The 12,007-nt window shown below is 45.9% G+C and overlaps 1 protein-coding gene across 1 annotated transcript in view; it reads left to right on the top strand.

The window, feature by feature from the left end:
* Window positions 1-1,041: 1,041 nt before the first annotated feature.
* The window catches only part of RYR2 (ryanodine receptor 2), a 694,605-nt gene continuing 683,639 nt past the window's right edge, over window positions 1,042-12,007 (top strand). The window contains exon 1 of the mRNA XM_087431907.1: window positions 1,042-1,405. Coding sequence (XP_087288033.1) covers window positions 1,358-1,405 — 48 coding nt within the window. The 5' untranslated portion in view covers window positions 1,042-1,357. The remainder of the gene's footprint in view (window positions 1,406-12,007) is intronic.

Below are 12,007 nucleotides of genomic sequence, written 5' to 3'. Positions count from 1 at the left end.
TAGATGCTGCAAAATGTGTTATGTAGGTAAACTGATGCAAAAACCTTGATTTTACCGTTTCTGCATCTTTGTAGGATTGACATTTGGAGCCTTTGTGCTGGATTTTTAAGTATCCTAAATAAAAGAGCTGCGGACTAGGAACAAGAGACAAGTGCTAATTCTTGTCCAAATTGTCTGAGACCTTGCATTTTCTTAGTCACAGCCGTTTGTCAAATGGCGATGTGGTGGGCTATTGCACGGAGGATTGCAAGAGCTAGATATTGATATCTGGAGAAACGCTCAAATTCCTTCAGAAATAAATAGCTTTATAGTGAGGATAATGAGTACCATAGTCTGAGCTCATCAGTGATTCTCATTGACAGATATTATCCCATCAATTATTGCAATTTCTTGTTGAATTAAGGTTTGCACTTCTAAAGTATAAACTCCGATCTGTCTTGTACTACAGTCTGGCATAGGCATTCACCATATATTTGGTGAATGAATCTTTTCAACTTCTGTGAACCATGAACTTTGTATGGTTAATCTGTGAAAAGCATGGTATCCTGAAACTAGATACTAGTGAAGAATTCTCATGTGGTAATCCACATGAGAATGGAGGTAATCCGAGTATAAAATACCATGTGTTGGGTAACCTTTACTTGTAGAATACCCACTTGGTGCATCCTTGCGTGAGATCCAAAGTGCAGTGGAAGTTACTGCCATAGCTCCCTCCAGGAGGAAGGAAGGCCAGCGCTGGGGCTAAGGGCAGACGGGGCAGGTGCATGAGCGCCCGAGCTCCAGAAGGGCGCTGGAAGAAGGCTGTGCGCTCGTCGGGTGCGCTTTGGCCCCGATACCCAGAGCAGCCAGTAAGCGGCGCTGGGCCTCGGCTTTGGCGGCCCGGAGGAGCGGGCTGCGGATTACCTGCAGCAGAGGGGAGCCGGCGAGCTCCTCCCCACCCGCCCGCCCCCACTCCCCACCCCCACCCCGGCACTCACCCGGGTTCCGCGGGCTCGGCGCACTCGCTCGGAGGAGCCAGGCCGAGCAGTCCGCCTGCTGCAGGCAGGGAGCGCGAAGCGGGCGCGGCGGGGCTGCGAGGCCACCTCCCCGAGTCCTCCGGGCCGGGTCGCCCTCCTCCCGCACAGTGCTGCGCAGGGAGGCTGCCTCCTCGGCCGCCCCCGCCCGCCCGCCCGCGCGTCCTCCTCCGCTCTGCAGGCGGGGACCGCCTGGCGCTCGGCACCCAGCAGCCGCGGGCCCTCCCGCCCCCGGCTCCGGGCAGCAGCAGCAGCAGCAGCAGGAGGCAGCGCGAGGGGCCGCCGCAGCCGCCGCTGGGCTCCGCGGGGCTCGGGAGCCGGCCCCGGCGAGAAGGCGCGGAGCCATGGCCGATGGGGGCGAGGGCGAGGACGAGATCCAGTTCCTTCGAACTGTAAGCGCCGCGCGTCTCGGGTGCCCCCAGGGGCAGGGGAGCCGGGGCATCCACTAGCGGGGTCTGGGCAGAGTGACAGCGGGCAGTGGGACGCGCAGGCGGGGCGGCGGGTGCCCACCGGGGTTGCAGGAGAAGCCGGGCATCCCCCAGTGTGTGCAGGTGTGCGTGTTGGGGCCAGGGAAGGTGCATGTCTGTGCGCGCGTGTGTAAAGCCAGGGGACCGAGGCGGCGAGAGCGCGGCGAGCTGGCGGGAGGCGCACAGGCTCGGTCCCGGGGCACTGGGGACGGGCGCCTCGGAGCTCCCGGAGTCGGGGGAGGAGGCGGCGGCCGGTCCGGCCTGACTGATCGGCGGGGCTTGGACCTTCCGGGCAACCCGAGGCAGGGTGCCGACAGGGTGGCCCGTGGGGCGCGGGGGCCGGCGGGGGCGCGCGCAGTCGCCGGGAGTTCCGCCGCGACGCGGTTTCTCCGGCTTTCCGGCTGGACCCGCGCGCTGTCACGCAACCCAGGGATTCGCCCGCTTGGCGTAGCGCGCGCCGCGGCCGGCGGGCCGGGGAGGGGGTGCCGGACGCTCGCCGAGCTGTCCCCCAAGTCAAGGCGTTGCGAAGGGGAGGAGGAGTCGCCTGCGTGGTCACCGCGGTTCCCCGGGCCGTGGTGGTGCTGTTATTGCTGGCAGAACGTGGAAGGGATGGGAAGCGAGTGTGTGTGTGTGTGTGTGTGTGTGTCTGTGCGCGCGCGGGGGCGGGGGGAGGACAGCGCGAACGTGTCGTTCTCTAAATGCTGGCTTATTGAATGCCCAGTGCAGCAAAGTGTGTGTCTGTGTGTGTAAGGGCAGGGTGGCTGCCCGGAATTTCCACACTGGGTGGCAGCGGGGAAAGGTTGGCTCCACACTAATACAATTTTTTTTCCCTTTAAGTACCCCTTGGCACTGCTGCTTCCTCTCGCCGATTTGTTCGAACGCTGCAGATACTTCCCAGGCTGAGGCATTGCTCACCTCAGAGCTGGGACTGGAGAGCCTCTGACTAAAGAATATGCCCTAACTTCGCGTTAAGAATAACCTAGTTAGCCTTTGCAGCATCCTTTCCGCCCTGTCGGTCGTTTTCCTCCACTTCTGTCCGCCTCTCGCAGCGATAGTCCCTTACAGGGTTCCCCTGCCCCCGCCCCAGACTGCAGCTTTGCTGTCACTTATTTCCTCAACAGTGGAACAGATATCACTTCCCAGTTACAAGTATCTCCACAACCACAGAAAGTCATAGAAATACTTAAATTTTGAAATATTAACCAGACAGTAACTTTTAGGTTTAGGTTTTGGGTGCTAAACAAATGAAAAGAGTACATCTGTCCAAGAACATTGTGACTGTTTTTTCCTTTTTGCTCTTCTAATTTTTTTCTTTTTTTGGCACTGACTTTTGCATTGGGGGGGGGGAAATTCTTTAGAACGGATAAAAACCAGGGTACGCATCAGATGGTGAATGATTTGGCTTAATGGCTGCGTGTTATGCACCATTGCATATGCTGTTGGCGGTATTGCTGGGGTAGGATCAGCTCTGAGGAGCCTGTTCACTAAAACCTTGCTCATGGGGAATGTGCTCATGGGGAATGTTTTAAGCCTACTGGTAATACAGTTTATTTTTTATTTTTTTCGTCAATGTGGAAAACTGTCTATAAGGTTTTTAAAAAAATATTAAAAGCCACATGAAAAGATATTTCTTAAAACCACCAGATCTTTTGTTCAGGTGGACAAAATATTTAGTTACTGTGTAATTTTTAGATTCTTTTTTTTTTCAAACTCTGATAGGGTTAAAATTAGCTAGAAAATTTTGGAAGGCTTTGTGCACTCAGTGGCTGCCTGCAGGCTTAAATGTTAAGCTGAGCTCATGGAGGTGGTGTTATCAGAATACTTAATGGGGACCGAGGTAATGTGCTTGCTGATGGGGTTCTGTACATATAAAGTAATGTCAACTCTGTGCCACTTGACAGCTGCCTGTCAGCCAGAGCAACACCTTTGATAAGTGGGTCCTGGGTAGAGATCTGGCAGTCCTAGGCTGGGATTTTTCTTTTAATAAAACATCCGTAGGTTGTTGTGCTGATGATAAATGACCTTGAAGGAGGTAACACAGAGGAGCAGGGGAATTTTTTTGGTGTAGCATTATCTAAAAGGAAAATGTGCCTTTCCTCTAAATTTTGCAGTTTTATTTGGAAATTCTCAAATCTTTTACCAACTCTTCTGTTTACTGCCTTTGCTCCTTTCCATTTTATTCTCTTAACCTGAGAATGTTAATGGTTCAGAAACGGTAATGGAGTTAGTAATGGAGAGAATGTAGATCTTACAGTAAATTCATCTCTTTTGGGGGGGGCATTTATTTCTCTGTTGTGTACAGTCTTGTCCATATGAGTTATTTCTTCTTTTTTTTTTTCCTGAGGAAGATCAGCCCTGTGCTAACATCTGCCAGTCCTCCTCCTTTTTTTTTTTTTTTTGCTGAGGAAGACTGGCTCTGGGCTAACATCCATGCCCATCTTCCTCCACTTTATATGGGATGCCGCTACAGCATGGCTTGCCAAGCAGTGCGTCAGTGCATGCCCAGGATCTGAACTGGCAAACCCCGGGCCGCGGCAGCGGGGCACGCGCACTGAACCGCTTGCGCCACCGGGCTGGCCCCATTTCTTCTTTTTTTCAATAGCCCAGGGAGTATTAATAATCTGTACATGTAGATGAAATAGTTGTAGATTATGGATGAAGCTGTTGTGCTTAAAAAAGAAAATCAAACAGTCATTAAGAGACCATAACTGTGAAGTGGACTAGACATTTCATATATTCTGATTAGAGCACGTTAAGTATTATCTTGGATTTTTATTCAAGCACTACAGCTCACTGAAGCATCTTTGGCACCTTTCTGTCCACAGAAAGCTTTTTTTCCCCCTTGTTCTTCTTCTAGAAGAGGTCACTGTTAAGGGAAGCAAAGGTGAAATCTTTAAGGGCCCGTGTCCATGAGTTATGTCTGCTGCTGTGAATTAATTCTTCATTTGAGAAGGGGAGTTTTCTCACTCTTTAGCCTGTGCCCACGCCACTCTCATCTCTTTTCCTTTATGCACTTGTGAGTTTGCTAACATTCCCTTCAAATGGTTACATAGACTAATGATCATCTTCCATTCAGTGGCTCCCCCACCAGTTGGAAGCATGCCTACTCCGATGTATTTATCTTTGAGAGAAATTAAGAATGCGTCCATGTAAACTCTGGATGTACTGGACACTTAGAAGAATCCTATAATAAAATAAGCCTTCGGCCCCCTAATGCATTTGTTCACTGTCATATCCAAAGATACCCGTGATTTGGAATGTGGTGTTTATTTAAAAAATTTTATTAACTTACCAATATAGCAATGAATTGTAATTTGGTACTTAAAAACATGAATCTTTTTAGTTACACTCCTCTTTTTTTCAAGCAGTCTTTCAGAATTTTATAGAAGGAATTCCTTGACTTTAAGAAATCTTACCATGATGTATAATAACCTAGGTCAAGGGTTGATTCTAAGTACTTTGTCTTTCTATCATTTTCTAAGTACAGTGGAGTTACTCTTGGGGTGTAGTGTGTCATGTAGTTTTGTATTGATATAGAGACTGAGACTTCAAACTTAGTCCTGGCTGCAAAAATTAGTGCAATAAGAATGATTTTAGCTTTCGTCTGTCCTTCTTTTGCAGAACGAACTATTTCACTGTAGATTTCTTCTCCATGCTTATGCATCTTGCTCGATAGTGATAGGAAGCATCTTAGAAAGTATTCAGCACTTAATAGTAATAATCATAAAGTAGAGATGCCAAAGCACAACACTGTGAAATAGATTGGGCTGAAATATTTAGCCTGAGTTTGTAGACATACAGGAAGGTTAATTGTATGAAGTCAGAGGCTCAGCCGTGCAGAACCACGACTAAAACTCAGATCTTTGACTAATGTCCTTTCTGGGAGCGAAAGACTGCTTTATCAGCTGCTCAAGTATGTTTTAGGTTTACAGCAAACAGAATATGCAATCAGATTTCTCAGCTGTGGGAATGTCACAGGGTACAAATGAAAAGACTCTGAGTGAGCAGTGGGAATTTGCACCTTTTGCTCCCTTGATAATGAAGGCGTGAGGAGCTTTAGATAGAAATGCACGGTGGTATTTTTTCAAGGAACTGATGGAAAGCCCATCCAGGCTTACTTTTTTTACTTAGACATTAGTGTGTACACATTGGCAGGAAGGGCAGGGACTAAAACACTTAGGGCACTAATTTATTTGACATTCACTCCTATTTGTACTTTGACTTTAGATAAGTGTTTTTATCAAGGCTGAATTACCCAAGAAAGGATTACAACTTCTGGGTGACTGCTTCCATAGATAGCCATTGGGGCAGAGGGAGAGATGATGAAGAACATATTTGTCTCCTGAAACTCTGACATTTTGGGAATTTTATTAATTCAGAAAAATGTTTGTTGAACACCTTCTGTATGCATGGCATGATGTTAGGTGTTAAGGAAGCATTCGAAATAAGGAGAGAAGTGGTTTGCAATTATAATCACAAAGAAAAGACTTAGAGGCTGACATGGAACAATTAGAAGGAAAAAGCACATGTATAACTCTAGGATACTAGAGTACGAAGAGACCTTTAGAAAACATTACCCAGTCTCCCCCTGCTTCCCCAACCTCTGTCATTTTGCAGATAAGGAAATTGGACTCAGAGAGCTGAAATAATTTGCCCAGTGTCACACTCCAAATTAGTGGCTGTCTTAGTTCAGTTTGCTATAACAGAATACCATAGACTGGGTGGCTTAAACAACAGACATTTCTCTCGCACGGTTCTGGAGATGGGGGAGTCCAAGATCAAGGTGCTGGCAGATCTGGTGTGTAATGAGGGCTCTCTTCCTGGTTTGCAGATGGCCGTCTTCTTGTTGTATCCTCATATGGCCGAGAGACAAATCATCTCTCTTGTGTTTCTTCTTCTAAGGACACTAATCCCGTTCATGAGGGTCCCACCCTCATGACCTAATTACCTTTAAAAGCCCCACTTCCTAATACCATCCCATCGGGAGTTAGGATTTTAACATATGAATTTGGGGGGACACAAACGTTCAGTCCGTAACAGCTGCATAGAGTAATGCAAAGTGTGTGAAAATCTCTGAAGAGTTGCCAAAATGGTAGTTTATCAGACACTGTTCTTTGTAGAGTAAGTTTAAACACACCTGTCTCATTTTAACCTTATCTTCACCTTCACAGGGTTCACTGTCTAAATCTGCCCTCTTGTTCTTCCAGCCACTGAAAAGGAGGTTTCTTTCCTCCTTTCTACAGTTCCAATCCCTCGTGTGTGTGTATGTGTCCTAGATCTCAATACTTACTCACTAGTCCAGGACAGGAATCTTCAGGTATCCTATCCTTGCTTTGCCTCCCTCTCCACTTGTTCCTTCTGGTTGATCTTGAAGCATGCTAATTTCTCCCGTCTTAAAATTTCTTTGTTTGACCCTGGTGCCTGATTCAGCTGCTCAATTCCTCCAAATGTGGTCTCCACCCACTGCTTGTCTCCACCTCTCTGTAATTGTCATCTAGCTTCTCTTCTCTGTTACTGGGTGTTACCAGTGACCTCCTCCATGCCGAATCTAAATGCTCATCTCTGCTCCTGTTCCTTAGACCGCTCAAACTCTACTAACCTTGTCCTCCTTTTTGAAGCTCCTCTGTTTGGCTTTGGAGATGTGGCACATTCTGAGTTATTTTTATACATTTCTGATCATGCTTTTTTGAGGTTCTTTTCACTCCTTCTACTCCAAGTCTGTGATTATCCCAAAAGATTCAGTCCTATTTCCTGTTCTGTCTCTTCTGCCTCCATGAGCTTATCTGTGCCACAAAGTCTGGGATCCTTGGAATAATAGAGTTTTAAAAAACTTAACAATGACTTCATTCAGCTCTGAGAGCCAGAGAAATTACAGGAACTTTTCCAAAGCTGTTCCTTCGTGTAGAAGACACCCGCCACAGATCTGACAGCCTTCAGCCCCTTATTCCCAGCTTCCCGCAGCCTCTGTTTTGACTCCACTCCTATCTCTGGACTCTGGACACACTGTGCTGAGCTCACGTGTGTTTTGTCCCCTGAGTGGCTCTTCCTCCCAGTGGCTGTGTGTCGGCCAGTGGCACTGCCATTTCAGGCTCTGGCTTACAGACACCAGTGTGATCCTAACCTGCAGGAGACCTGGGTCTGAGGCCTGAATCCACCAGTACCTAGCTTATGGATTTGAGAAAATTTTAAAAATTTCCCTTATAAGAAAAAGATAATATTAGGCATCTCAGAGGAATTTTTGAAGATAGTATGATGCAATTTATGTGAAAAACCTATTACAGTGCCTGGCTCATGGTAGGTGCTCAATGCATTAATTTAGTTCTTTTTTCTCCCCTTGTATCTGATTTGTCATCATCTCCTGTCGTGTTTTCCTTGGCAATCTAGCTCACATTGAGATTTCTTTCATAGCCCAGTACTTAGGTTCTAGCCTTCATCATCTCCCTTCCCCCAATCAATTGCAGCCCACCATGATTTCTCTTGCTGTTTTAATCTTCCTAAAACCCTTGTGTTCATGCCACTACACCTCAGTTCCAGATTTCTGTCACATCCAGTCTACCTTCTCTACTTGGCTCATGACTTTCTAATCTAGTCTGATTTTTTTTGTGTGTGTGAGGAAGATCAGCCCTGAGCTAACATCCGATGCCAATCCTCCTCTTTTTCTTTTTGGTGAGGAAGATTGGCTCTGGGCTAACATCTGTGCCAATCTTCCTCTACTTTATATGGGACACTGCCACAGCATGGCTTGACAAGTGGTGCATCAGTGCATCTGAACCTGGGAACCCCAGGTTGCCAAAGCGGAGTGCACGTACTTAACCGCTGGGCCACCAGGCCGGCCCTTAATCTAGCCTGATTTTTTGACACCTTATTTAAATTCCCCATCCTTCGTGGAGCTTTCTTGGATCACTCCAAGCAATTCTGAATTTATCTTTTTCTGACCATCTCTTGAGCTTCCCAGGTCTACACATCTTATCACTTTTTTGTGATCCTAATTTTGGTCCCCTAATTCTCTGTGGGAGGGTTGTGACCCTGTTGGGGGGCATTAGTTTCCCATGATGCCTAGCACATTGTTAACTACAAGGACAGGCTTGAGAGAAATCTTCAGGCAAATGGAAGGCTGGCACAAGAGAAATTTTCCTCCTTCTTTTCTCCCCCGATTAAATGTGAAGATCACCTGAATGTGTTCAAATGCAGAAAGAAGGAACCTGTTATGAGGGAAGTAGGCAAAGATAGCAGGGGCAGGAGGGTGGAAGTAAGATCCCTTCCAGAGGCAGAAGAGTAGGAGGTCAGTGGGTTAAATTCTGAAGGGAGGGCAGAGGAGGTGTGTGGTGATGGTTGCGGACTTGGAAGGTGGCTGTGGCTCCTGGGCCAGCTTGGGGGGCATCTGGTCTCAGGCTTATGAGGGGAATTTGAGAGAAGGAAGTTCGTTGTAGTTACAGAGGCAAGTGAACTAAGGAGAGGAAGAGAATAAGTGAAGGAGTGAGTCTGAGTGATTGGGGCTGCCCAAGAGAGACACTGGGTTCTAGTCAGAATTCGTATTTCAAATGAGAAGCTTCTAGATGGTGAGATGACTTCCAGGGCATCGCAGGGGCATCCAGTGATGCAATTTTATCCACTTACTTTCATCCTTTTTAATCATGGGAAGAAGATCAGGATGGGAACTCTGCTGATAAGTGGTTGTGTGACTTTGGGGTTGGCAGGGTCCTGTAAAAACTCTTGCGGGAAAGATAAAATGGGGAGTTAGTTATCTCCGAGGGGCTCTCTGTGGTTGTTTCATGTTATCTTGTGAAGAGTCCTGTGGTCAGCTGGACTCACCGTTTAGAAGGATGTGTATAATAAAACTTGCCCTTGGACTGGAAACGCATGCTTCTGATGATCCTGGGGTCCCTGGAAATTCTCATTCTGGTGGATCACAGGGTCGTTAACTAAATTCCTAGCAATCTTCCTTGCTCATCCTCTCTACTGTCTTACCTTTGAAGTGCTTCTTTGGATTCCTATTATTGCTTGGGCTAGTGAAGAAGTGACCCATATTTCTGGGCTTTCCTAAAGCATTACAGTTGACCTCAAAGCCCAGATAGGTTTATTTGCTAGTTCCTGTGGCCCAATAAAAGTTCTGTTAGTGATGTTTCAGCAATGAAATGGAAATCTGAAGCTTTCCCTGTTATTAACTTGGGGTGTCCAGAGGACCTGCACATAACTGCCTCTACTCATTATCCAAGCGGAGTAAGGGACAGAGAGAACTAGAGCCACCGACACGTGTGCCAGGGTGAGACCTCCACTAGGTGGCTGTGCTCGGGCACCTGCTGTCACCAAATGATGATCACTGTTTGCCAGTTTACCTGAAGAAAACCTTAAGTTTAGCTGGGGAGCCAAGGCAGATGCAAGGCAGAAAGTGCTTTAGGAGCTCAGAGGGTGATGGGGCCTGCTGGATCTGAGGAGGGTTGAGGCAGGAGTTACAGTGGGTGCTGTGAGTTCACACTTGTTTGCAGGGACACACACTTGTCAGTGTGTGGGGGAAACTCATGTATGATTGTTGAGCGACACAGCCTCACACGTGCCCTTCAGCGAGGCAAGAACAACTCCATGTGGTCAGTTTATTTTTTCTACTGTGGCAAGCACTTTTTTTTTTCCTTAAAAAAAGTTTGTGATTTAAAAAACTTTTTGTACATTTTTTCCACTTCTCATGAAATTTTTAACTGTTTTATTTCCCTCTGAATTTAGAATCTGACTCATAATGTTCACGTGAATCCATGAATTTCACTTGTATTTAATACATAACCAAAGATATATTTTGAGAGGACAAAAAAAAGAGAAAAGAAAAATGAAAAATTACAAGAAAAATCAAATCCTTAGTGTTGAGTAAATTGAGACATTGTTAAAATAAGTACTAAATGTCACACCGAGTTTACAGCCATTAAAAGTTGTGCTCACTTATTTTCCACAGTGGGTTTCTGATTATTAAAATAAAAGGAATTATAATTTAACTTCTTGTAGATTTCAATGGAGTTCATATTTATTTCACATTCAAGGAAATTTTCATGAGGAAATTTTGGTCACACACACACACATGAAAGAAAGCTAGTATTCCATATTTCTTTTTACCAAATTTTGACCCTCAAGTGAAATTCTATTAAGTTATTCATGGGTAGCAGTGAAATGTTGGTCTCTGTTACTGCTTCCAGTACTTGGGGTTTTTTGTTTTTGTTTTTTTGAAAGGAGTGGATGACAGGCCCCATGAGTGAGAGATGCCATTTAGATAGTGGCGGGGCTGAAGATAAACCAGCACCGTCTCAGTGCTTAGGGAAAATGGCGTCCACGTGTCTTTTCGAGGTTGTCTGGGGCATTCTTAGGGCACATCTGAACAGCTCCACAGGCTGAGAGAAGTTCCTCCTCTCCTGTGAAGTACGGTGACAGCCCTGAGGGGTAACCGTCTCTCTGGGGTGGTCAGGAGGCCAGAGCTGTTTTATATAGTTGCTTACTTTCTAGTGTTGATGGCTTTATTTCTTGTAGGTTCATTTATGTGTGTCATGCAGAATGTCTGCTTTAAGTTTTTCCATGTATTTTCTCACGAAATCCTTACAGAATCCCTCAGAGGAAGGTACAAATAAGTCTAGTTGCTGGCCCCATGTTTGCAGATGGCAGGCGGTGGGGCTAGTTTCAGACCCAAGCAGGTGGCTCTAGAACCTAAACTCTTAAAGACCATACAGGGTCCCTTTCTGCCAGAGAAGAATGTGTTTGGAAACAGGAGGGAAACTTGGTTCCCTCTGTGGGAGTATGCTTTATATTATCAACTGTGACTTTCTTAAACTACCAGTGCCTCACAGAATGTGTACCATGTAACAGGTCATCATTAAATGTTTGTGGAATTGAGTTGAACTGATTCTGTGAGACAATATTTTAGATAATAAATATAGAATAGAGCAATTGTATGCAAAGTTCACTAGGTTATCTTAATTCAGGATGCACAAATTGGGTACCTAGTTTGTTCACAGCACAATACCAGGTACATGGGAGGTACCCTGGAGGTCCCGTAGAGTTGCAGGGTCGAAACAGTGGAACCTTATACACATCAGCTTGGGAACAGTAAGCTCATGGTCCTGTGAGGATTGTGCTCTGTGTAAAGTCAGAGGGGACAGTGGGTGAAGATGTGATGATTGTGGCTATGGTAGGGGGCTCAAAGCCTCCACCTCTATAAGGTGGATTAAATGGCTGGAAAAGTAGACTAGATTTTATAAAATGTAAAAATAACACGAAAGACAGTATCCAGAATGTAGAACAACATGTAAGGCAGGAATTAAAGCTTCAATAAAATGCCACATGGATCTCTGAAAATGCCCCCAAATTCCACTTGTAGTTTCTGAAAATTTTGATTCATTTTATTTTTGAAACAGTTGAAATTTGAGGGAATAGGCTAAGGGGTCAAAATATATTTCAAAGTGCCTTTTTAAAAGGAAGACTTAATATTTTAAACAACTGTTCTTCAGGGACATATACAGTTCTGAGCCTATAGGGCAGAGCAGAATTTTTTTC

Source organism: Ceratotherium simum, chromosome 6 (genome assembly GCF_057802395.1).
Source record: "Ceratotherium simum simum isolate JZ-2026a chromosome 6, ASM5780239v1, whole genome shotgun sequence".
In the NCBI taxonomy this organism is placed as follows: domain Eukaryota; kingdom Metazoa; phylum Chordata; class Mammalia; order Perissodactyla; family Rhinocerotidae; genus Ceratotherium; species Ceratotherium simum.
This window is presented reverse-complemented; position numbering and strand designations above follow the sequence as displayed.